Genomic DNA, 26,540 nt, shown 5'->3' with positions numbered 1-26,540 from the left:
TGGGAGATTTGAGGAAACCAGAACTCCCATTCAAACCCCACTTGTAAGGTCTCCCAGGCCAGAAAACACCAGAGTGCCACCCAATTTTCTGATTTAGCAGACATTTTTATCCAGAGTAATTTACGTTTGAATCCATTTATATTTGATTGGTTAATTGACTCATTCTCGGTTTTGCAGCCCCAGCCATTCTGTGCTTTAACTGATGATTTCTAGTGTCCACACAGTCTTACAAAGGCATTTTTACAGATGCAAACTGAGTGAAGTAACATGTCCAAAGGTACTTACTGCAGTGCCCATACCTAGAATCCAACCACACAGATTTCCAGTTCTGCATCCTGGCTCCAGAGCTGAAACCTCCGCTCCACAGTGCTGCCTACTTTGAGGTGACAAAGAGCAATTCGAAGTTCAGGATTTTGCAGCTTGAAGCACTGACACAAGGCAGAATGACAATGTTAGGCCTCCCAGAACTCACAAAGCAACCATCAACACCTTTAACACCGCTGTGCCCTACAGCTCCCCCATGTCCCTGTATTGGATAAAGCAGAAAACGAATGGATGGAGCCCCCTGAGAGATGCTCACCACAGCGAGAGATTTGGCAAAGACCATGAGGTGCAACAGGCGGCTGTGCAGCCCTCACTGTAGTTACACATCAACCAAAGCTAGTACTCTACTAGCATAGTATCAAGAAACATGTCACTGAGTGGCTGAGGTGTGTACAAATCTTTCTGAAACAGGAGAGGAACTGCATATAGAACAGGAATGCAGTCCAATAAATGAAACCCAATCTCTTACTTTTGCATGTTGAAACACTATCACATACAAATCCTTATAATAGTGGCCTTTTTAGAGCAAGCAGGGACAAACAGAAGTATCATTAAAGATATACAGTATGTGCTCGGGAACACAGCAACCAAAACTGATAGTATTTGTAAAGGCACCTTCTACATGGCTAAAAGTTATTGTTGACCAAGTCTATTAAAATGGCCAGGACAGAATTTATAGGAAAGACAATTTAACCACTGGGAAATTGTGAGCAGAGTAACTTGGACACAATTCCTGTAATTTTAGAAAAGCAGACTGAGAAGGCATGTATCAGAGGTTACACACAGCAGAGTCGTTCTTCTTCAGCAAAGGCTCAGAATACATTCTTCCTTAAAACAAGTCCAAATATAGAATATATGAGAAGGAAGAATGTGCATCATAAGGGAGGGAGCACTTGATAGACTGTTCAGAAAAAAATCATAGAATAATAGTACACAGACATGAAGGCTGAGCTGAAAAAAAGATCTAAGAATTGCCGAAAAAAGAAAACATAATACTGCAACAGAGGCACAAAATAATAAATTAGAAATTTGAATACTAGAACAGTGAACGAACAGTAATGAATAGTGTGATAAGGCAATAACAGTAACAAAAAGGCTCAACATGTGCAACATAAAGAAGCAAACACGATCATATTTTATGCAACAGACGCTTGTTGTCAATAAAAAAAGGAGCTCCAGCAGTATTGATTAATTTTTAGAATTATTGACTACTAAGGTTCTGCATTAGTTGAAATTGCTAGAATCCAATGAGTCAGTAACTAGCCGATGAAGTTATGGAAATGATAGTGCTAAACAAAACAAAAAGAAAACTTATAATACAATGGCATTTTTAGAGACATGGCGTTAGCGAGGGAAGCTCTTTTTTAAACTTAATAGAATATTCGAAACAAGCAAATAAGGACAAGTGATAACACTAAGTCATATGACATGTTTAGGTATCCAGGAAGCTTTTGATAACTTATAAGTTATCAAAGCCAGCAGCCATATCACCCTGCAACTCACAACTGGCAACCCACTGAAGCTAAGCAGGTGTGAGCCTGGTCAGTACCTGGATGGGAGACCTCCTGGGAAAAACTAAGGTTGCTGCTGGAAGAGGTGTTAGTGGGGCCAGCAGGGGGCGCTCACCCTGCAGTCCATGTGGGTCCTAATGCCCCAGTATAGTGATGGGGACACTATACTGTAAACAGGCGCCGTCCTTCGGATGAGACGTAAAACCGAGGTCCTGACTCTCTGTGGTCATTAAAAATCCCAGGGCGCTTCTCGAAAAGAGTAGGGGTGTAACCCCGGTGTCCTGGCCAAATTTCCAATTGGCCCTTACTAATTATGGCCTCCTAATAATCCCCCTCTATGAATTGGCTACATTACTCTGCTCTCCTCCCCACTGATAGCTGATGTGTGGTGAGCGTTCTGGCGCACTATGGCTGCCGTCGCATCATCCAGGTGGATGCTGCACATTGGTGGTGGTGGAGGGGAGTCCCCATTACCTGTAAAGCGCTTTGAGTGGAGTGTCCAGAAAAGCGCTATATAAGTGTAAGCAATTATTAATTATTATTATTATTAAAAGATTAATTCTCAGATGTAAAACCGTAGGTATCACGTGAATCTCGAGTTGTGCATCATCCTGAGGAGCACAACTAATTGGGAAGACGTAAGCAGTGGTGCGCCACAGGGATCTGGTTTAGGTCTGCTGATCCTGATATATACATAGAAAAGATGAAGATTCTGATACAGTTAGCAAACGAGTTAAATTTGCAGAGGATACAAAAAATAGAAGCAGTGGCAAACAAACACAGCAGGAAAGGAGCTGGTTTCTGTCTAAAAGTGACCCTGTACTGGATAAGGAGTTGAAGACTGGTGGATGTACTGAAGAGAAGGTCAAACAGTGGGGTAGCATAGCATGGGGGTAAAACTTGGGACTTATAACTGGCAGATCATGGGCTCGAGTCCCTGCTACAGACACTGCTTTGTACCTTCAGTGAGGTACTTTACCCCAGTTGCTCCAGTCCACCCAGCTACATAAATGGGGACTAGCATTGCTGGGATCACATGGTCTTTAGTCCACTTAACGCTACAAAAATCCAGCATGAACCCCTGTGTACTCTGGTATGAACTTGACCTGTTTACAAGTGCGGCAAAAATAGCAGAATGTGCACAAGCAATATTCAATCAGTTGCGCATTCAGAAAATCAGCTGAATTACATTGAATTAAGATATCAGAGAACTCTGTGTTGTGAGGGCTCCATAATTAGATACTATATGACTTTTTATGCTTAAAATTAACTTTGCATTAATCACAGTGGGGAGAGGATTTACATATAGCTCCGTCTTGATCATGGAGAATAAAGAAACTTGCTGACAGTCTGGCAGGGCAGCAGGAAACAGAAAATAAAGCAGATAAATAAATAAAGAGTGAAAAGGCAGAGGAGCCGGAGGCTCTGATTAACCCTGCTCCTCCTCAGCCTGCTCCTGCCGCTGGAACTCGGCGATCAAAAGAAGATGAAAATAATTAGAGTAAAACCTAATTAGACGGTGCGTTCTCATTACTGCTTCTCTTTCTGGAACGGGCACCAGGGCTAGGCCCCTGGCAGACAGCTGCCCAGGGCATGGAGGGTCTCAAGGGCCTGGCCACCTTGGGCTGAGGTCACTGCCGTTTTATCTAAACCTAGAGCAGAGCCACCTGGCCTCTTTATTACCACTGGCACTTGATCTTGTGCTTCCAAAACCTGGAAAAATCACAGGAGACACCGCGGGTCCACACGTTCAACGGCAAGCGTTTCAGAAGTGGCCACCGTCATGGCGGTGCTGCAGGGCTGGAGGCTGTATTGGGGCATGGTCCTGTACCTTGGGCAGTGACGCCGATGTTTCCCGTGGCTTGCTCTCAGACCGGCCTCGCTCCACAAGCGGCGGCTGACGTCAAACGGGCTGCAGCTGGCCCCAAAACCGCGGGGCCGATAAGAAACACTGTCGCCTCCTCCCTGTCACGCCACCACTTCCCTCCTGCTCTTCCTGTTCAGCAGTTTCAATGGCTGCGCTGTTTAAATTTATTAGTGCAAGTCACTGGTGCTTTGGCAACATTGAAATTAACCAACGCCAGTCGCCCACCAGACTAGACCCCCTTCCGACATCTTGCTTCCTTTTATTGGTGGTTTGCTCTGGTTTACACACTTCCCTTTTTCATCTTGTGAGCTTCTCCCCGCTCTTCTGCAGGCGTGGAAGAGGATAATGGAATGACAGTGCCATGTTTTTACACACAGCAACATTTCAGGCAGGAGTGTGAAGTTGTATAACGGGCAACGCGGTGCCTTGCAGTTTAGTACCTCAGAAACACTGAAATCCACACCTGTCCGGCTGTCCTTGAAGTGCAAACCTATAGAGATATGTCTGCCTGCAAAGCTGCCCATGCATGTGAAGACTGCAACTCCAAGACCTGTGGGCAATGCTTTTAAACATGTACGAAATTCTGGACTCTTATGTAATGTGCGTTTAAAAAGCATTTGTGTTTTCCAGATCAGAGTGTGAGGGTAAATGCAGAAATGGGCGACTCTTGGAAGTGTGGAAAGCTTTATTCTAAATTTTGAATTGGGACACATCTAAACTGAGCACAGTGCTCAAATTCTCTGTCTGGAAGATCTACATCTGTTTGTAGATGTCAGGTTGAATCTAGTTTGTGCTGCTTTGACAGTGGGGAAGATTTACGGCAGTCACCTTTAGAAGATGCATCCCAGACTTGTCATCTGTACTCCTAGAAGGGGAAGCAGATATTTGACTGAAAGAATGACTGAATGATTAATTGATTTTGAGGGAAAATGCCATTCCAAAGTATGGACAAAGTCTCTTTACCAAAGCCACGTTGCTAAAGTTTCATGGAGAGATTACCCAAACCCCAGCTGATCTTAAAGCCTTACATATTATTTTTGCTTTTGGACCAGCTCATTAAGTGATGCCTGCAGGTCATGTACAAATCCATTTCACAACACTCGGTGTCCTTTAATATTACAAACTTAACCAGCACATGAACAAAAATAATCTACTCACACAGGGGAGATGCTTGGCTCTACCTCTACTGCTGCTCATAAAATTATTCTTTCCTCAATGTACAGATATATCTGCCTGTATAGAAGATATATAGGGTATATGCAGACAACAATGCACTAAATACCCACTGTACTCTAAAGTATGCAAATGAAAGACAGAACAGGCTGTGACTCGAGTAACAAAGCCGAGAAACAGCAGAAACCTCTTCCACAGCTCTGTGTGCCATGCTGCGCTCAGGCACTGATTAGCATAATTCCAAAGTAAGAAAGTGCCCATGGGCCCGTTTGTCCTTTGAAAAAAAAGCGCTGACGCTTGGCCTTGTCCTCTGCCCCCTGGCACAGCCTGCCCTCGCAAAACCAAGCCTGCGGCCGGAGGTGAACACGTCCACTGCTCTCGAAACGTACAGCAGCCCGCCGATGGGGACATCTGTCCTGAAGACTCTGCCCCGGGCCCTGCTCTTCTGACAAACGAAGGGTTTCCCCCTTGTTTCAACCCACAAAAAACAAGACCCCCGCTGCCCACACTTGCCCTCGCCCTGAAGACACGTCCTGTGAGTCACTGCCCACAGGCAGAGGGCAGGCTGTGCCAACACTCCCATGAGACACGCTGACCTTCTGGGGTCTCCAAGACAAACAGGACTGTGCAGTTCAGCGCTCGCAGGTCCGTTCACAGGTACATGTGGGGCGTTGAGCTCTGATTCACGAGTGGGGGCTCTTCCCAGCATGCTCATCGTTTTCAAGCATTAACCTGCTTTGTAATATAATGAATTTAATGAGACCATTTTCTCAACTGAGCATAGCTGTCACACTTTTTGCTCATCTGTTTGTTAAGTGTTGTTGCAAACAGAACTACATAACATGGTTATAAGGAGGATATGGGTGACAGCATCCTGCAGTACTCAGTCTGGGAAAGGGTGAAAAGTGTGCTACCTGCTCATCTTTGTAGCAAAAAGAGATACAAAGGTACTGTGACTGTGGCTCTATGAGTTTGGCAAACTTAAAAATGTTCCCATTCAACAGGATAATTTGTAGCTCCATTGTACTTAAGGACAACTGCCCAAGAGCGGAACATGGCAACACAAGACGTCTTCTTGGCTCAAAGGACGAGGCATGTGCCCTTATTCTGCCATGGTGGCTGTCCATTCATGCCAATGGCAACTGCCTGTGCCTCAACTGTGAGTTTCTTGGGTCATGGTAAAGTCTGATTTGTACTACATTCAAGAATCTAGCTGTATTGTCCCCTGGGTGAAATCCAAGACAACCATATAACAAACAACAACAAATCCAAAACAAAAGAGCCTCTGGAGATAAGAGTTATTTTACAGTGTTTTGAGTGCCAGACAACAGAAGGGATGAAAGATTTCCTGAGTCTGTTACTGTTACACCTGGGGACACAGATGAGAGCGTAAATTCACAGTGCAGGGGCTGTGCCACGCTCTCCATAATGCTCTTCTTAATGCCTTCTTTACAGCCCGCTGTTTATAGAGGACATGCAGACTGAGCTGATGTGCTCCAATGATTGTGCTCACTAATTTTTCCAACCTATTACAATCTCTGATACAGATATTGCCAAACCACTAAGTAATACAATATGCAGGTGGAAGAGTACTTTCTCAGACAAAAGCCATTTTTGGCCTGACCCAGGGGTTGTCCTTTTCCTAAATTTCCTTTGGTCATTCTTTCCTTCTGCCAGCTGGACACAATCTGTACAGGACTTTGTGCCACCATGAATCAGCTTTCACCACCTCATCTCGTCCAACGTGCCAGATGAGCTGCAACATGTTTAACTTCGTCTTTCGGCAATCCCTGTACCAAATCCGTCTTTGCGCTACTCTGAATGTGCCAGCCCAGCACATAAAATTAGAACTCCTACCCACTGCAGTCAAGGGAAAACAGAACTGCACTGGGTATATTGATGCAGAGCTGTAAGCGAATACTAAGGAGGAGAGAACATGGAAATCAGCCTTTGTGTGGGGAAATAACTGGCCAACAATAACCAGAATAAAATGTTCCCATTATTTCATACAGTATATCCAACATCCATAAAATCCCACATATATCCCAGAGGAACACAGTGAATATGAAAAGGAAGAGGACACCACCCTGCTAGAGCACACTGTTTCCACAGTGAAAGTTGCTAATAATTCAAAAATAGCTGAGTGACAAATACAACACTTGAATGCATTTCTTCATACACATTAAACCAGAGCACATACTAATAAAGCAATCCCACAGCAGAATCGGTCTGAGAGAGGCCACTGGTCTCTGCGCTCTGACTGGCTCAGCTCAGGTGAAGACACAGCTGAGTAAGAGCCTGATTGCTAACAGAGGACAGAGTGCCCATGAAGGAGAACGTCGTGTAGACAGGCAAGCCAGCATAGGAATCCTACTCCATTAGGCCCCTGAGCAAGGCCCTTAACCCCAGCTGCATAAATGGCTGACCCTGCACTCTGGCCCAAAGCTTCTCTCCCTGTCTGGCTGCCTCATGGAGAGCATGTTGGGGTATGCGAACAAATTCTACAAATGTGTTCAATCTGTAAAACTCAACATGCTAAGTTTTTTTTAAGACAAATTCCTAATACAAGAAATGGTATATTCCCAATAAAGTGATCTTATCTTATCCCGCAACATCTGTAAAACAGGTCTCGGCTGTGCGAGCACCTTGCAGCAGCTCGGAGATGGAAAACAGGCATTATTATAATGTGTTTCTGTGAAAACGCACTTCTAGCACTTGATAATGATACACTGCAATAATAATAATAATGATGAGGAGGAGAAGAACAACAAGAATATCCGTCCATCGTCATCAACAACATTACTGCAATACTGCCAATTCCAGTGGCAGGGGAAGGGCAGTGGCTCTCCAGCCTGCAGACAGCGCACAGCTCAGTGCTGATGGGAAGTGACAGCTGCTGATTAGCCAACTTGCAGCCCCTCTCCGCAAACGCAACAGCAGCAGCCCCCACGCCAAGCCGTGAGCAGGCTGCCTGACACGGGGGATGCAGGGACACTCCTACCTTCAGGAGATAGACCGGGATGTTGCTGAAGTCGACCGGGAGCTTCAGGAGGAACCTTGCAGAGAACTCCCCCGTCTGGGCAGGACAGAAAGAAAGAAGACAATAATTCAGCAATGTCTAAATTTAAATATAATTTAAATATAAAGCAAAGTAATATGACAATCTTTCGCTTTTGCCCAGTGGTATCAGGTGGCACACTGGTCATCGCTTCATGGCCATGGCTCCACCAATGCAGTCGTTTATGAGTAAGGAAACGGCCTGGGACACCATTTCACTGGCCCAGGACTAGATGGGCACTGAACCCATACTGGTATTATGAGTTTCACTCATAATAAACACACCTAGCCCCTGTTGCATGACAAAAACTCATGCCAAAAGACAAATGGCATATTCTTAAGCACAGAGACACTCTGAGGTAATTGTGGAATTGTTCACGCCTGTTCCAGGAATTCGTGAGGATTACAGCTCTGCAGAGGGCCAGTGCCACCTGTTTTTGTGGACATGAACTACAATAGGACCTGATCTGAAACAAGACACAAATTCTACAAATGTGTTCAATCTGTAAAACGCAACATGCTAAGTTTTTTTTTTAATGTTCAACATGCTGCACTGTGTAGCTGAATGCAACACCTTTGTAACTTTCATGTCTGGAACTGTCTGCCCTCACACAGATCAGCATGACGTTGCCGTCTTCACGTAAAAAAGAAACAAACATCAGTGTTTTATCTACCTGTACATGCAGATGAACAGACCAGGAGCCTGATGGGGCTGCAGTCTCTATTGGAAATAACTGGAAGTAATGTTGCTGTGCTTCCAAAATGAGCTATTATGTGCCGGGGTTCTATTTAGAGCATCCTTATGCCTGACAGCAGTGTCCTCACACAGCGAGCACTGCCAGGTCACTGCCCATTCACCTGCAGGCCAAGCCCCAGAAAAAAGAAGATTTCTAGGGAGTTCCACAAAGCGGAGAATCCAGGGAGCGTACCCAGCTGTTCTTGTGCCCAGCGTAGACCTCCATGCTGCGCCCGTAGAGGGGGTCCTCCAGCAGGCTGTCGTACTCGAAGAGCAGGCGGGAACTCTCCCGCAGCCGCTGGCACTGGTACTGGTGGTACTGCTGGATCAGCTCCTTCACCAGCTGCAGGAGGCACTCGGTGTCGCCGGCGTCCCAGCTCACCAGGTGCTGCACGGGGAGACGGGGGAGGGGGGGGTGGGAGTGTCAGAGCTCTCCAGCTGAGCCCTCAGCTCCAGCAGTTCCATGCTAGAAAGTGAACTGTGGTAAAGAAGCCCTGCCGGATGGAAACGAGCAGGCTTGCCATCGGGCATGCTGTAGACGACAAGGCACCCAACACGAAACACAGCTTTGGCCTCGTGCGTTACGCAGGGCCTGATGCAGATGCTGGTGCAGAAGGCTCGAATTGATACCACAGGTCTGGAGAAATGGACTGTCCCACTATGCTAAGCAGTGCTCATTTCAGTAATGCAGGGCTTTTGGTATTTAAGTTGCTTTGATTTACAGGTTTATAGGACTAGCACAGAACACCTGCTTCTAAACACAGTAGGGGAACTGTAAGAGCAACGTATTTCCTCTGTTCACCTATAAAGGACACACTGGCTCTGCAAAAATGTCTGCCGCTATCTTTTGCTTTTTTACATGGAGTAGATCAAGGGGAGCATTCCGAGTCGCTGTCCGGGAACAGTCGGAGATCAGGCTCTCGGGTGTCCCTTAGCAGCCCTGCTGGAGTGGGAGGTTGAGTACAGCAGGAGCGGTGAAAGATGAAAGAGTTGAGAAAACAATAGAAAGCGGCGATAGCAGCACAAGCTCCTCATTATTACCCCAGAACTAAAATAATCGCTTCCACCGCGGACTCAGCCAAGCTCTGCTCCTGGGGAGGGGAAACAGCAGTGGAGCAGGATTTCCTGATCTTATCTGTCCCAGTGCAGGCTTGTATGGAGCAAGATAACCAGCCCTTCCACTTCTGACTTTCTTATTATTTCACCCCAACTCACAAACACGTTGACATTTGCATCTCATTTGCCAAGACCCCGGAGCTCTATGGCAGGGTGTGTAGTGCCACACACAAAAAAACACTGGGATTTGATAAAACCGCAGGAGTACAGAACTGAGCTGGATGGTTCAGAGGGTTATTTCAATAGTTTGCCAAGTGTCTATGTACACAAAGGACCTGGAGTAGACCGATTCATTGCTCCGTGTGAGACCAAGAATCGACAGCTCCACAACCTCTTGCTCACAGAGTTAAAGATACATGAAAGCAACATCTGTCAAACCCACAGGAACACGTAGGCCCCCTTTCCAGGATATTTTAATCCACATTCCTCATTTGCATAGCCTCTACAACATACGGCTCTTCATTCTCTAAGGTTTTAATTATAAACAAAATCTTCCTGAATAACCAAATAACTGTGCAGACAAGCCAAATTTTATTACACAATTTTAATGCTCGATAGTCCAGTGGCATGATGATTACCACTGCAGTCTCAGAGCTCTTGGGTTCTAAATTCGATTCTGGAATGGAACCTTTACTTTTACTACTGATAACCAAGTAATGAGTCACAAGCCCGGACAACTCCCATTACAGAGTGTGTGTTCTTGCCACTACTATTGTTAGTACAACTATTTGGATTAACTATCATAATGATAACAGTCATTGTTATGTGGATTATCATCATCTCTCTGAGAGCAGGGTTTGATCTAGGGTCAGCCTCTGAAAAGCTCCTTAGAGACACAGCTGCATTCTGATGAGCTGTGCAGGTACAGTGATTAAATCATGTAATTTACAGCTCTTTTGTCCTTGGTTTGATTCTGGCTTGGAGCACGTTCAGTGAGGAGTCCGCATGGCCCCCCTGTGGCCTTGTGGGTTTATTCTGGGTGTTCTTGTTTCACAACACTTACCAGAGTGATTGGCATTTTTAAATTGTGCTCTCATGCATGTGTTGTGATTTACTGGTGGTTGTCCTGATTGCACCCTGCGCTTGTCAAGTAATAATTATAATAATAATAATAATAATAATAATAATTGCTTACACTTATATATCGCTTTTCTAGACACTCCACTCAAAGTGCTTGAGTAAGGCTCTGACTCTCACTACTCTTGGAAGTTAAAGCAGTTACTGAGAATCAGTACAGGGGTGATGTGACAAGACCAAGCAGCACATGAAGCAGACACACAGAGATGCATCTGGTACCCTGGGCCTCTGGCAATGTGCATGGACTGACACAGAATCTCATACCATTGATGTCATAACTGGACGTGTCCTATGTCTTTGTGAGTGCTTATCATAGTGTACAGTAGCAGGACTACATTTCAAAATACTGACTACATATTCTTTCCTTTAAGAGGGATTATGGAAATGTTACAATTTCACACATGTTAGGGCTCGGGGCTGAAAGGGCAGCCCTCTCCAGGAACATGCAGAACAACCATGTTTCTTTCAAGGGATGGAGGGAATCTTAACCCTTAATATTTAATGAAACGGGACATGGAAATGCTATGAGTGTACACCAGTCTACAGGGTACAGACCTGAAGTGTCTGATAAAACAGAAGAAATCACATTAAAAAAAAAAAAAATGCTATGTATTTTTTAAAGATTCTATTAATATAAAAAGGCTAAGGGATTCCGAACAATAACTTGAAAAGAAAGACAGACAACTTCTTAATCTTTGTCAAACTTGGTTTGGAGTTTAAATGATGACTTTCTGGATGATTTTGTAGTTTTATGATGTCAAATATATTTTTGCGAATTTCACTGAGATAAAGAACAAAACATAATATTTATTGCTTTATATACAATGAAGGAATGCGAATTATAAAATGACAAAAAATCCTCAGGTGCTATAAAAATAAGATCAGAAGAAACTGAATCAGAAAAATTACAAGCCCCCTGTGGCTGCTTTCACTCACATTAGTAACAGCTCATTGTTGTGTGCCTTTTCCTCTCATTCCGGTTTAAGAGACTGAAACTCTAGTGTCTGAGAAAGCTGGATTAGAAAAACAGTTTTGTGTTTTTTAGGCATCTGCTGATTTTGTTTCACCACTTTGCCTGTACTATGGTGGGCCTTGTATAAAGAATACGAATACTTGCTTTGTGCTGCTTCTATGGAAAATGACTAATCAGAGCCCAAAAAATAAAGCTGTTCGCCATTCAACTCTAGGACATATCTGATGTCCTCGTAAGAGAGGTACATTACTGTCTGACTGATTTGTAAAAAAACTGATAAACTGTGCTTTCATCCATCCCTTCCTTATCCAAAAACCCTCTTATTCCGGGTAACGGATGTGAAAACCCCGAGCCTTACCTAGAAGCACAGAGCACAAGACTGGACCGTACCCTGGACAGGACAATGCTCCATCGTGTGACACACACAGACAAAGGCAATTTAGAAACACCAGTTAACCTAGCCAGGAGGGTGATAGTCCTCTGAGACCTGTCTTTCACCCACAAACCCCATCAAGGAAAAAAAAAGAGGTTCTGCGATGCTACACTCAGGGCACTGCAGGCTCCTGGATCTCTTTCAGCTACTGATACTTAGCACACCTGGTTCAGGGTATTTCCACCTGTACGCAGAGACAGCTTTTTTCTACTATTTCTATCAAGCTGAATCTGTACAGCAAAATCCCCACCCTGTCATGTCCAGTGACCTTAAGCACTGTAGTAGTCATAGCCTACAATGCTTTCCTAAATTTGAAGTACTCCACTTCCAAAATAAACTGGTGAGGACCAGTGTAGAGCATCTAGGAGCTGGGAGATTCCACTGATTATGGGCACCTGTGCTGTGTAGAAGTTAACATGTAGCCACCACACACACACACAAAACCAACTTTTATTTGATAGGTTTATTTTCCCCATGGACAGTGCCAATTCATTTTCTGCACACTGCCAACTTGGGAGTGCAAAATCGCTGGGTTTCTCACAGTACTGGAAATCCTTTGTGGCCCCTCTGGGTACCATTGAAACAGGCACAAAACCACCCTGCAGAACGGGGAGGGAGTATGGGATCGCCAGGGCAGTAGTCCTCTCCTGCCTCAAAATTGCAACAGATGGCAAGCAAGCAGAACTGTGTAATGATGTCCGCCCTTAAGTGCTGTGGACTCAAACACACCACTCCCTCCTGCAGGAAAGTAAGGAGGGCTTACTGACAATGAGAAGGACAGAAGCCTTTGCTGAGAACCTGCTTCCTTTAAGTCCCACAAGATGTGTCTGGACAGAGCTGGGCCTTTGGAGAGTTCTTTAAAGAAGAGTAATGAGACACTTTCCTCTCTAATTCCTTCTGGCTTAAGCCTAGACAGATGAGCCCTCAATTCCCGTAGCTCTGCACAATAACTCCCTTCCAGTCTTCGCAACATATTAAAACAAACAATGGCTCTGGGGATATTGCCCATTTCGACATCTTTCCTGTGTCACAGCCCTAACTCGAAGACAATGGTCAATAGCAGTAGGACAGGCTGACTAGAAGAACTGCATTGTGGGCGTTTGTTAGTGTTGGCAGCAAAGCAGATGGAAATCTTACCTCTAACAGAAAATTACTCAGTTCCTGTCTGAAAACACTTTAGTGAACTGTACTTATCTGCACCGGGCATGCAGCTGGCTCCGTGTTATCAGGTAAAACTGAAACATTCAAAAATTAAAGTTTGAAACTTCAGGTTTATGCAGCAGCCCCTCATCCATGCTCTCAACCTATTTCACAGCACCTCTAACGTGGCCCCTAAAGCCCCAGCTGTATGATTAAATATTTAATGAAAGCCACATTAACAAGAATACTCTATTTCCCAGTGCCCATGACTGATTATGACTGCAGCTCGTCTGTCAGGTGCTTGCTGGAACTCAATATACACATCTTGTCTCAATAAGAATGCTGTATAGCACCCTGTGCTCCTCTTTTGGTTTTGTACATTTAAGAATTTCATGTTTTTTTCAATCACAAAACATACAATTAAAAACACCTAGCTTTATCAAAAATCAGAACTGCAAAATGTGGCTTGGATAAAGTAGGAAACATCTTACATGGCGTTAATGATGTGGCGTTTTGCCACAGTGATCTGCGTGGGAAAGGTCATGGCTTTTTTGCTCTCCACATCCGATTATCTGTGGGGTAATGAAGTCTGAAACTGCTCTCTGGGCAGCAGTGTGGTGCAGTGGTTAGGGCTCTGGACTCATAACTGGCAGGCTGTGTGTTAAAGTCCCAGGTGAGACACTGCTGTTGATCCCTTGAGCAAGGGCCTTTAGCAGTGGTCTTCAGCTAAAACACCCCAGCTGCAAAAATAGGTGAAAATTTTGCTTGTGTCAGCCACATAAAATTCATTAGCCTGATTGGGGGGAGCAGGTATTCGCCTGCACTAGACATGAAAAACAACTACAAGGTCTCAGAATACGTATTTAGAACCGAGGACACATGTCTTTACGCAAAGGGTGGTGGGAGTGTGGAAGCTACACCTTGTGCTGAAGCAAATACCCTCAGAGCCTTCAAAAAATGACTGGGTGAGATCCAAGAATTTTTCCGTCTGATGGATTGAAGTGCCTCTTCCCATTTGTCTCTGTGTCGTGTTCTTATGTTTTTCAGCCTGCTTTTTGTATGAAGAGCTGGGCATTATCAAAGCTCTGTTGTGCCGGCATGAACTCATCACCCCATTCGGTCCACAACAAGCCACAGGTCTGCACCAGTGCGAGTGAAAATAGCCCAAGTGTGTGCGGCGAGTGGCCAGCGTGCTGCAAATAACCCTGCTCAGCAGACAGCGTACTTTGAGGCCATGGAAGTCAATGACCTATCTGTCTGTCTGCCTGCCTGTTTGTCTGCCCAGTTAAACAGAGCTGCAGAAAGAAAAGGCGGCATTGTGCGATGGAAGCTGCATCCCTACAGGAAGCTGCAGCAGGAAGAGGCGTTTCAGCCTAGTGACCTAATCCAGGCTGATTATTACAAGCATGACAGGCATTCCCGAAAACCTCGGCAACAACACAAGGAAGCCCATTGTCTGGGTCAGGAGCAGGGACTGTGGACAAGGAAGAGCTGGCTGTAGGACTCAGAAGTGCTGAGTCAGCAGTCTCTGACTGGCTCTGTTACCATAACCCACTGACCCACTCCATGCATACACGACACACACACACACCTGAGAACCAACACGTACACGCCTACGGACATATCTGAGCAGGGCTTCTGACTCTGCCGTACTCACTGCAACAGCCTACGCCATGTACACAGACAATGTACACAGCTTTCTGTTTCAATAGCAGAGCTAAGGGGCATGTGAACAGTACAATAGAACTGGGTGTGAACAGCAAGCAAAAACTCCTGAATACAAGACACACTATATGAACTTTAAAAATCCTGTTTAAACTGTCCTAAAAAAGCTACTGTTTAAGCTTGAGAGAACACACAGAAACGGTCATTTACCTTGCCCTGTCATACAGAAAATAAGTTATGAGGTAGAAATACCGTAGCTGCTACACAACGCCAAGCAGAAAATAGCATACAAGCAAGTCATGTTTATTTAGCCTGGCTTGGTGCACCTAATAGGCCCTGAGCCAAACTGTCGTTCAGCGTGTAGAGATTCGCACCACTCATTCCACTTTTGCTCATTATAACGGCAGGACTGGCGTCGAATCCAAGAATGCCGAGAGTTCCAAGAGCTCGGCTGGAGTTCCGGAACGCTCGACAACCTGTGAACAACACGATGTAAAGTCAAGGCTCGGGGAAGTGCGTTGCGACACACTGGATGAGTCGAGGGCGTGCGCAGAGACGCCCCCCTCCACCCGCACGAGGTGGAAGTAGCGGAGGGTTGCGAAATTCCCTCTGAGGGGAGGTCTGCGTTATTCTTAACTCCACACCAGATGTGAGATGAGCGCAACACCTCTGGCGCACATCCGTCCAGTCGGGGAACGCCCAGTTCCCTACAAACTACAGACACCCTTGCAACCGTTGGGCACAGTGGTCAACCCACTTTTACTGAAGATGAACCCCAGGGTGGAGATTTGCTCTTTAAATGAATGTTCACGGTAGCTGCAGAGGACAGCTTACAGTCTTTATTAGATCTTTGGAGTCATGTCAAAGCTAAATCTAGCCCATCATCAGAGAGAAGCCTTACGGGGCTGGTGTGAAAAAGAAATAAATAAACCATATTGTCTTCCTGAAAGCAGCCTTCAAATAATTTACCAAGTCAGCCTCATGATGCTAAACTACAGAACCAAGGATTCCTTCAGAAAAATCCAATTGATGGAATTAATACAGCCTGTCAGCCAAAAACCAGTTTTTCATCCTTCAAAATAATGGATGTCTGTGTGTTTTCACTGAGGTTGCACAAAAACTGATATGTAGTTTAAATGTGTGTGTGGAGAAACCAAAAGCCAATAAGATAACCAGTCACCATCATGTTTGTTTGTAATGTTTAGACGTAGCCGAAAATATAGGGGACTGAAAACAGACATTTTTCATAGACCTGCCACAGCAAAAAAAGATAACACATTTCACAGATTTGTCTCAACGTTGCAATTTAGGGACTATGAAAACCTAGTAACATTTAAAATCAAGTTAACACCAAAATCTACCACGAAGTACAGCCTGTGCCACAGCTGAGAGGACAGATTGTGTTATAGCAACAGCTCACTGGTAGAAAGTGAATTATATCCTTAGCGCCTGTTGAACATTCATTTTTAACCAAAAGGGAAATGCAAGCGCCCATTTTATAGGCTGCACATGCAAACAAAACACTGTTGGGCAGTAATTCTTTTGTATGTACACTGGAAACTAACAGCATTTTGTACATGATAGGCTTCACAGTATTTCCTTAGTTTCAGGTTATTCATTTTTTCCCCATAAAGCAGAAGAGGGACTTTCATTCTTTGGAATCCCTAGTAGAGTTTTGTAATGTTTTTGGGACTGACCTGAAAAGCCTTCCACAGCTCGAGAGGCAGACTTGAAACTCTCTCAGGACATAGAGGTGAAAGATTTTCTATTTGCCTGTGACTGATTCCTCAGGGTGGACTGCAATGTACTTTTTCAAAGAGCTGTGGATAACCTTCCTCCTGCTTCAATACAACAAACGATAAAAAGACAAACCCTGAAAAGCTTCTGACCAAACAGAATGACACTGATTGACAGGCACTTTGCATTGGCACTGACACAAATGGCCTGTACATTTGAATCCAATGTGACAGATACGCCGACAATGACTTCACTCCTGGATCAATCTGTGCTTATAATTCCAAGAGGAAACAGAACCGGGAACTGAGAAAAACTCCTGCATTCATTTCCCAATATCTCCAATTAAACAGCATGTTTCAGTCTGTTATACCCTGAAATACACTGATTAAGTAGAGAACATTTCAAACATATTGGCATCCACTGCCACTGCCGGTTTTTCAAAGCGCACCAAAAAGTTAATTAGGAGGAGATCTTCTTTCTGTCTTTGTAAAGATGTGCAAACACTGCTATATTAACAACCTTACATTTGACCACTTTTTAAAATAGCGACTTTGGCTGTACTACAAATAGGACTGGTCTGTATGGCCTCAGTTTTATCCCTTTTGTGTGGATGGATATCACTATCACTAGCTATCAATTTCTGATTGGTTGGTAGCATTTCTTTAACTTCCTATGTTAAAAAAACAGTTCAATGTTATTCTTCCTATGTTAAATAAATATTCTATGTAAAGCTCTTTAAATATCCTTCCATTTTCTAAATGCTTTGCTAATTCCTTAGGCAACAGGCAGTAGATAAAAATGAAGAAATAATCCATTCATCTTCTAAACCACTTCATCCCATACAGGTTGAGGAGGGAGTCGGAGCCTATCCCAGAAAGCAATGGCACAAGGCAGGATACAACCCGGACGGAACGCCAGTCCATCGGTGTGCACACAGAGACAAAGACAGATACACACACTCACACCACGGCCAATATTTCCAGAAGCCAATTAACCTACCGGCATGTCTCTGGGCTGCGAGAGGAAACCGGAGCACCCAGAGACAGTCCTCTCAAACACAGGGAGAAGAATATACGAACTCCACACTGATAGCACCCCAGGAATTGAACTCGGGGCCCCAGCACTGTGAGGCAGTAATGCTAACTACTGTGCCACCATGCCACCCCATCTTTAGATATCATTCCTCATTATTTCTTTGGATATTGCTAGAGTATACCATCACCTCCAAGCATTTTTTTTATCTAATCCTTGTAACAGCTCACCCTCTTATCTGATCAGTTGTTTCTTTAACCTCACATGTAATGAATAGCCGAAATTATCTTATATCGTCTCTTCCAAACTTTCAGACAAAACTGTTTAACAAGTCCTGAATTTGCATCAGGTACACAGTCTGCTCTAGATGAGTGCCAGTGCTGACCCACATCATTAAAATGGTCCTGAAGATCCTAAATGCTTTTGTATTGAGATTAACTGTTCTTGACATTTCGTTTGTTTGGGATTGGGTCATAGAGATACTTTACATTCTGTGTGCATTCACTATTACAAGTCTGGCTTGAAAAGACGTTTCTGTTGTTATCCTTCGCCTGTCAGCTCTGTATCAATGCCTACATTGTCAAAGAATGTCTCCATGAACAAAAAAGCTCTTTTCCTCATCACTGCACTAGTTCTGTCACTGTAAATATTGCCAGCCCTTTCAGCCGTCAACCCTGAAGAGTCCAAAATGTAAAGTTTCCAGTTAAAGTTTCACTCAGCTCTTAAAGGGACACTATGATAACCGCTCATAAAATCACAGGACATGTCCAATTACGACACCCAGGGTATGAGCAGCTGTGTCAGTCCCTGTACAGTGCACAAGGCCCTGAGTACTAGTTGCATCTGTGTGTGTGTCTGCTTCATGTGCTGCTTGGTCTTGTGTCACATCATCCATATACCGATTTTCAGTAACTGCTTTAGCTTCAGAGAGCAGTGGTGAGTCAGAACCTTACTCGACAAGCGCAGGGTGCAATCAGGAGACAACTACCCTGGACAGGAACAGCCCATCACAACACACTTTTACAATTTAAAAACTCTAATTAGTCTGGACAGTGTTGTGAAACCAGAATACCCAGAGTTAACCCACAATGATGCAGGAGGAGGAACACACTGACTCCTCACAAAACGTGCTCCAAGCCAGAATCAAACCAAGCACAAAAGAGACGTTACTTATATAATTTCATCGCTGTACCTGCACAGCTCATCTGAATGCAGCTGTGTCTCTAAGAAGCTTTTCAGAGGCTGACCCTAGATCAAACCCTGCTCTCAGGTAGATGATGATAATCCACATAACAATGACTGTTATCATTATGATAGTTCGTCCAAGTTGCACTAACAGCAGCAGTTATAGGAACAAATACAATGCAACAGAGCAGAAGGCTCTGGACTTGTTACTAAAACTTTGTGGGCTAATATCCTTAGTGGGACACTACTGTTGTACCCTTCCCAAGATTTCTATAGTAAAATACCCAGCTGCATAAATGGCATTATGAGGGTACAAGTGTGAAGTGTGATAACAGAGTCTGTCAATTTGATCAGAAATTTAAATGCAGAAGCAGACACTGTGGGGAGAGCTTCTGTTAACGTGATAACAGTCCAGGAGCAGAAGTACCAGCTTTTAAGTGGGAAACAGTTCAGTAGCAGTCTTTTCTCTTTTAATTATACTGTACATGTTCTGTCTGACAACACACAAATTCATTTCCCTGTGACGTCGTGTTTTCACTGACATTGCGTGTCACTTACAGCACCAGGAAATTTCGCTTCACTTATCACTTCATTCCTCACTACCGGTAAGCAGCTTCTACCTAAAGCTTTGACTCTGTGCTAGGATAAATGACCACTTATCACAATGGACAACAAAGGAGAACTTAAAATAGTCCGGGTTCTGGGAAGGTACTTTGTCAGTATCCTGGCCTCCAGGGTAGGAACATTGCATTGTAAGGAACAAATAGCACCCAGAGCAAATGGCCTTGACCATTAAGCTAAAGCTGTACGTCTGCCAATTAAGAAGCAGGTCTAGAGTATGGGGGAGCACCCAATAAAGAAGTACACATACAGGCAATTCGAGCATACTTGTTATTACTGCAATGTGCATTTTGAGCATATAGAAATCATTTTTAAAAAAGTGAATCCAGTACAGTATGTGGAATGGAGCAGAAAATCAGAGGTTAAAGCTAAAGAGGAACTGTGTGGTTTATATGTATTGCATAAATAAATCTATCAACGTCTATTTCCTCACTAGACACTGTATCTTTCCATTGTTTAAACCGACACCTTTGAACAGTCATCCATTCCACAAAGAAAACCAAGAATAAATAATCATCAGTGTGCTGCTCTAGTTTCTGTTATGTAAGTATTAAAACAATATTTATTTGTTTTCATACCTAAGACATTCTGTGAACTAAAAACTGACAGTATCTGTTACTCACTGAATGCTGTGATGGGTATTACTCTTGACGTCTGGATGTTAAAACAAGGCTACCATAAAAAACACCTACACTGTGGGGACTTACCAAAATCCCACACTTGTCTGGACTTAAACAATAAACCTGCTTGTAATCTCGTTGGTGGTAATTCCAAGGTCAATTTCAGATTGAACAAACCCAAGAGAAAGCAATCTTTTAGTTTCCAGTTACTCAGAACTGCCACTGATCCCTGAAATGCAAATAATCAACCTTTAGGTGCAAAGAACAGAGCACAGCAGGTAGACTGACTATTATGAGACCTTAGTTTCCGTGTCAACTCACATATTTTACAAAAAGTTAATACTGTTTAGGTTTTCGAAGGAAAATAAATAAAAGCAAAACAGAAAAACTCAATTCACAGGAAAACGGAATATCTGTACCCCAAAGTACAGTCTCACTCGAGTGGAGCTTTCAGAACGTGCTGTAGAAAAGGGCAAAATGCTGCAGCGGGGGGGAGGAGGGGTCTGCAGAGTGGAAAATCCAATGGTCCTGTCACTGAATGACAGGCTGGTTTCAACACAATGACAAGAGATCATGCCCCAGAAGGACAAGCTCCTGTAAAGGACACCCACAGAGACAGGAAGAGACAATGGCACAGGAGCCCAGAAGGACAAGATCCTGTACAGGACACCCACAGAGACAGGAAGAGACAATGGCACAGGAGCCCAGAAGGACAAGCTCCTGTACAGGACACCCACAGAGAGAGGAAGAGACAATGGCACAGGAGCCCAGAAGGACAAGCTCCTGTACAGGACACTTACAGAGACAGGAAGAGACAATGGCACAGGAGCCCAGAAAGACAAGCTCCTGTATGGGACACCCACAGAGAGAGGAAGAGGCAATGGCACAGAAGTAGTACTTTTTATAAAAAAATATTTAATTTGAACAATGGATTTAGGACTGGTTTTAAACAGAAAAAATCAGCCAATTTTATGCTGCAGCAAAGGAAGCAAAAAAAAAACAAGAGGGATGTTCAGCATCAGGACAGAGTAGCAAGCCATGTGGTAACAGACACTACCTGCACACCAGATTAGCCCACCTCCTGACGCCCTCCCTTCCTTCCACTGCTGTCCCGACAATCTCACAGAACAGCATCTATTTCCCAACACCACCATAAAAGTTCTCTTCCTTTATTTCAACAAAACACTGCAACATGCCAGCCCGGAATGCAGCCCTGGGATCCTGCATAACCTTTGCTCCAAATCTGCCTTCTTATTTGTCCAAATTAATTATTTTGACAATTTTATGGATCAGCGTGGAAAGCAAACTAAAATTGGTAAAAAATGCAAGATGCCGGCCAAGCATATGGGGAAGAAGCTCTGGGATCTATCAGAAGGCAGTGGATTGATCTCTCATGAGAAGCCAAGACCTCATTTTTTTCTGATAAGCTGGAACTCTGCACTCTGGAACTCTGTCAGATATGAGAAAGAGGATTATCAAAGGACTTACATTTGTAAGTGTATATTTGTATGTGTGCCTCAAAAAGTACACTTTTCAGGAATATGGTGTATTTTAAGAAGTAATACTTAGAGCATGATAATATTCAAATTCTCAAAATATTAAAAATTACGACTGCTTATTTTTAAAACACAGCATAGCCCTTAAAGTGTTCCTTGTAAGGCTCATATATATCGGTTTCACTGTCCAAAGTCGGCCCAAATAAGGGCAAATCAGCTGTCCATCTGACCAAAAAGAAAAAAAGCAGCTGTCCACACAGAAGTCTGTTCAAACAGTTTTGCTTTTTAGGGATATGAAACAGCAAGAACTAATTATTATTCCATTTCAACTGTTATTACTGCTATTATATTATTATATTATAACAGCTAGTCGGCTTAATCACCATCTGAAAGGAGGCAGCTATCAGTCCTCATGATCCTGATACCTTCCCATTTAAACATGTGCTCTCTTTTAGCAGGGGTGTGGAGTAGCCACAAGAGACGGCACAGTAGGACTATGCAGGAGAGTTCCCAGCTGGAGGAAGAGAGCTGATGAGATGAACAAGCCAAAGGTCCAAGACGCTAAGAGAGATAATCGAGGGGCTAACGGTGAGAGACCAGGGTTAAGACACCGGACTGACATCTTGAAGATTTGATCCGCTGACAGCAGAAGATAAGTTAAAAAAATAACTAGCCAATGGTTCAAGACACAGAGAAAGAGCCCGGGGGCTGACAGTGAGAAACCAGGCTTATGGGATGGGATGAACGCACTGAAGGTCCGACCGGCTGACAGCAGATATGAGACCAGACAACGAGCTAACGAGCCAGTAACCTCCTAAACAACTGAAGACTTAAGTTCAGACTGTGAACATTTTTCTGTTAAGAGAACAAAGGGCTGTAGAGGACTAACTATGCCAACCCCTCTCTTGCCATCTGTTCACTGTCCAGCCTGTAACATACAGTATATACTCATATTGATCAGTATATATGCACAAACCAAGGAAACAAGCAATCCTGTCCAGAACTCTGGTCAAGTCTACTACACAAAAACAAAACTGCAGAAATCTGCTACCTCATTCCATTTCTGTTGCCATGTAAATCAGTCACTCCCAAGGCTCCTGGGATGTACTGTACAGTTCTGGGTTACTATTTCTGCTTGGTGGCACTTGACTGCCTTCCTCTATGAAGCTTGCTACAACTAGGAAGCTACACCCCAAAGCAGCAGCCTTCCAGCACTTTGGAGAGGAAAGACTATGCAATCTATCATTGTCTTTGGTGGCCCAGCTGGTGAAATTATTCTTTCTTTAGCAGAGCTTCCAAATGCTCCAAAATAATGGGCAGGGATACTGTGCTACAGAAGTTGCCATCTTTTCGATGAAATAGAGGTGTTAACGTCTTGCTCAACAAAGATCTCCTTCCTCCATGTGACCAGCTGTGCAGTGGGGATGCTTGCGCACAATGGGCGCTGTGTGTCGCCCAGGTAGGGCTGCACTGCAGTGGGGGGTGAAGTGGGTCCCTTTCTATGCCAGGCGCGCTGGGCTCCTTTGGGATGAAATGCGCTATAGAAATGCTGTGAATTATTATTCGAAAGAGTGCAGAATAACACTGTCATGCTCTTAGTTTTTGTTATTTTTAATTTCTTGCACCTGTTGCAGCAGGAACAACAAAAACCTTCTAAAGTAGTCTTTACCACAGGCCCTCTATGCATGAGTGTTAAAAGAAAATTCAATTTGATTCAGTAATACAGTTATTTCTTGCAACTAACAGTCAACACACTGTCAAAGGTTTATCAGGCCAACGTCGGTTTGAGGCTTTCTGGCACAGGGTGTGCAAATACACATTGCAAAGCTCAATTGCCGATATTAGCATTCATCGAATATCTGTGGAACCTCGCGGATGAAGGAGAAAAGACAGGTCTTTAAAGTGCATGCAAGAGGCAGTGTTGAGAGGCGGAGAAGAACCTCCGCGAGCCACTGGGCGAGATCACTGTGCTGCTCTGCCTTTCCCGCAGCGTGGGCAGAGTGCTGCTGGCACGGCGGCGTTCAGGAGATTATGTAACGGCACCACTCACACTGCCGCAGACCCTCGCTGCCTGCTGTGCGCACAGGGGCCGCCAGACTGCTGGTGCTGGGTGGGCCCTGCAAAGCCCCCACCCCCCAGGAGAAACACCGCTGAGGACCAGCCTCCAGACAACAACAAGTTTCATTTCTGCAAACAAACTGCAGGGACTTGGATTAAAAAACAGAATTTATAAGACAGTTTCAGGACCAACAAATAATAATTTAAGTGACTTAATCCAGCACTCTCCTTAATTAGCATCTGCACATCTACCCCATCATTGATAATGACAATTATATATTTTGTACAAGAATAAACCATAAGCTTATTAGCATAAAGCATCATGCTTCTCCTCGTGACTTACTGCATCAAGGATTGTCTGGTAATATTTGTCAAAATCTTTTTTGCAGCTGGTTAAGGGCTTATACCAGTTATGTGTATGCACTAAAATTGCTTTATGAACCAGGTGTCATCTTGGACAAAGGCATCAGACAATAATGATGACAGATAACCCAGGAATGGTACTGACATCTGTATTTTCCAATTGCCTGGTGCCCCTACACAGTACAGCCCAGTCCTGCCCAGGTCTTTTCACTTCCTGCCCACTGCTCTTCAATGAGAAGCCCAGGATCTTCCAGTGCGGGAATTAGTATGTTTTAAGACGGATCATATTGGAATCCTAGCAGGTATTCCAACGGCCTATGAGCAATTCAGAAACTAAAACAAAAAACCTGAGAAAGAGCAGAAAGACTACAACTATTAGGAACCTGCTCATTAGCTGCGTTTCTCAATCTTGGAAACTTCCAGCAGAAGACAAATCACAGTGGACAGATTTGAAATGCCCTTCCAGTGGATTTTGAACAAAGGCACCACTCCGAATTTTAAACCTAGAACTGCCCTTACAAACCAAAACTATGCTTCGAGGAGATTTTTCTTAAAGGCACTATATACAACAAAATTATTCTAAAACTAAATTCCATTTTAGATCTTTTTCTGTTGTGGCATCTTTCACAAAGCCCTATTTCGTAAAGTAATTTGAAGAATGATTAACAGGACGGGCTGATTCCACAGAAAAAGCCTTTTAAACACTGTCAAGAATGGCAAACGGACTGAATTATCATAACTGCTTCCAAATGTATCAAAGCAATAGGAAAGGGAGATTCTGCTCAGGGACTCAGGTTTTGATTTTCATTCCTGAATTTGCAGTTCTCTCCTTTCTGAAATCTGAGCTCATGAAGCTTTTGAAATAACCAGTATTGAAAAGAAGGAGTTGTAGGAATATACATTTCAGTACTTGAGAGTTTACAACATTTTTCTGTAGAATTCATTTTACCACAATCAAGTCACCCACAGATAATATGAAAACTATACTGCAAAAATATTAGATGCAAACATTAGGAAATTGACCTGGCCACACATAAGGAAGTCATTTCAGATTACAATAAAAACATTAAACTATCTACTCCAAATGGAAGCAAAATCTCAGCCCCTGTGGTGTCAAGCCTCTTGAGTGATCACTGAGAGCCATGTATGTCTGTCCCTTGTGCATGCATGCACGGAAATGTCCTGGACAGCGACAGAAAACAGTCCTGACTGTAAATATTTTTGGCCAAATGTCTGGAAAAACAAAGAACATCACACCAGGACTTCCTTCTTGCAACCAATTTATATGTGCAGGCAAACTCAACAGCAGCTTAAAAATGAACAGGCAGGAGACCCAACTCTGATTCTTAAAGTTAGTTCCTACTGGGCCTTGTGTTTCCTGATCCAACCAGAGCAGTCAATTAAACAATTATCCTATTTGCCGAACAAGATAAAACTGTTTATGTATTTTTCTTAAGGTCTTTTACAGCTGATCACACATGAAAGTCACTTCACTGAAGTCAGATATCTATACATCACCATAGAGCCTGGTTAGAAGTACTGAAACTACGCAGCCGATAAAATAAGTATGTGATGGACAATATGGCTGGAACAAAACTCAAACCTCAGATTCTCCGGGTATATGGTATAGATATAAGATCCCTAGACCTAACTTCCATTATAGCACCCACATGACTTAATAAAACCACCCTCCCATTTCAACAGCCTGGCTCAGCCCACTGCTCTGTTCACAAAGCCATTCATCTGGCCATTTGTCTGCAGCAATTATAGACTTACAGCTGCTACAATGATCTCCACCAAGGAATCTGTGATTAATTAAAAGCTCAATTAAGACTGACCAATGCCAGTGTAAATAACGACTTCGCTAACAGGCTGGGTTTCAGATCACAGCTGCGGCTCTGTCCCTCCATCCTTCACTGCTTTCCTGTTCAGTTCCAGGCAGGGCAGTGCCCTCTTTTGGAATTGGCCCAGAGGCTAATTTAAAAACAAGAACGCCTGGAATGTCCTGTCTGCAAGCTGGTACACTCTGCTACCAAAGAAAGCAATTAAACAGGCCCAAATGTACAATAAAATGTGTTTGTAAGAGGAAAAGAAACCGTGTTCCTGTAACGAACGTGCTCTCTGGGCCCACACTGTCAATAGCACTCTTTAAAGTCTTTTAAAAACATTTTTGCTGATGGAAAAAAAAAAGATTTTGCTTTCCTTTGCTGTCCCTGTATCAAGGGAGGTGGGAGTGTGGAACAAGCCATGTTGTTAAAGCCGAGACCCTGGCTTCTTTCAAGAAATGCCTGTAGGAGATTCTTAGATCATAGAACTAGATCACTTAGTTATTCACCACCAAATAAGCAGGGTGGGA

At 43.8% G+C, this 26,540-nt stretch overlaps 1 protein-coding gene across 1 annotated transcript in view; it reads right to left on the bottom strand.

Moving 5' to 3' along the window:
* Positions 1-26,540, bottom strand: part of babam2 (BRISC and BRCA1 A complex member 2) — a 113,043-nt gene that overhangs the window by 71,770 nt on the left and 14,733 nt on the right. The window contains exons 5-6 of the mRNA XM_088626058.1: positions 8,862-9,056; positions 7,877-7,951 (exon numbers count right to left, since the gene is read on the bottom strand). Coding sequence (XP_088482184.1) covers positions 7,877-7,951; positions 8,862-9,056 — 270 coding nt within the window. The remainder of the gene's footprint in view (positions 1-7,876; positions 7,952-8,861; positions 9,057-26,540) is intronic.

The sequence above is a fragment of the Lepisosteus platostomus genome, chromosome 3 (assembly GCF_059453375.1).
Source record: "Lepisosteus platostomus isolate fLepPlt1 chromosome 3, fLepPlt1.hap1, whole genome shotgun sequence".
Classification (NCBI taxonomy): domain Eukaryota; kingdom Metazoa; phylum Chordata; class Actinopteri; order Semionotiformes; family Lepisosteidae; genus Lepisosteus; species Lepisosteus platostomus.
The sequence above is the reverse complement of the archived record's forward strand: the minus strand, read 5'-3'. Positions and strand labels throughout refer to the sequence as shown.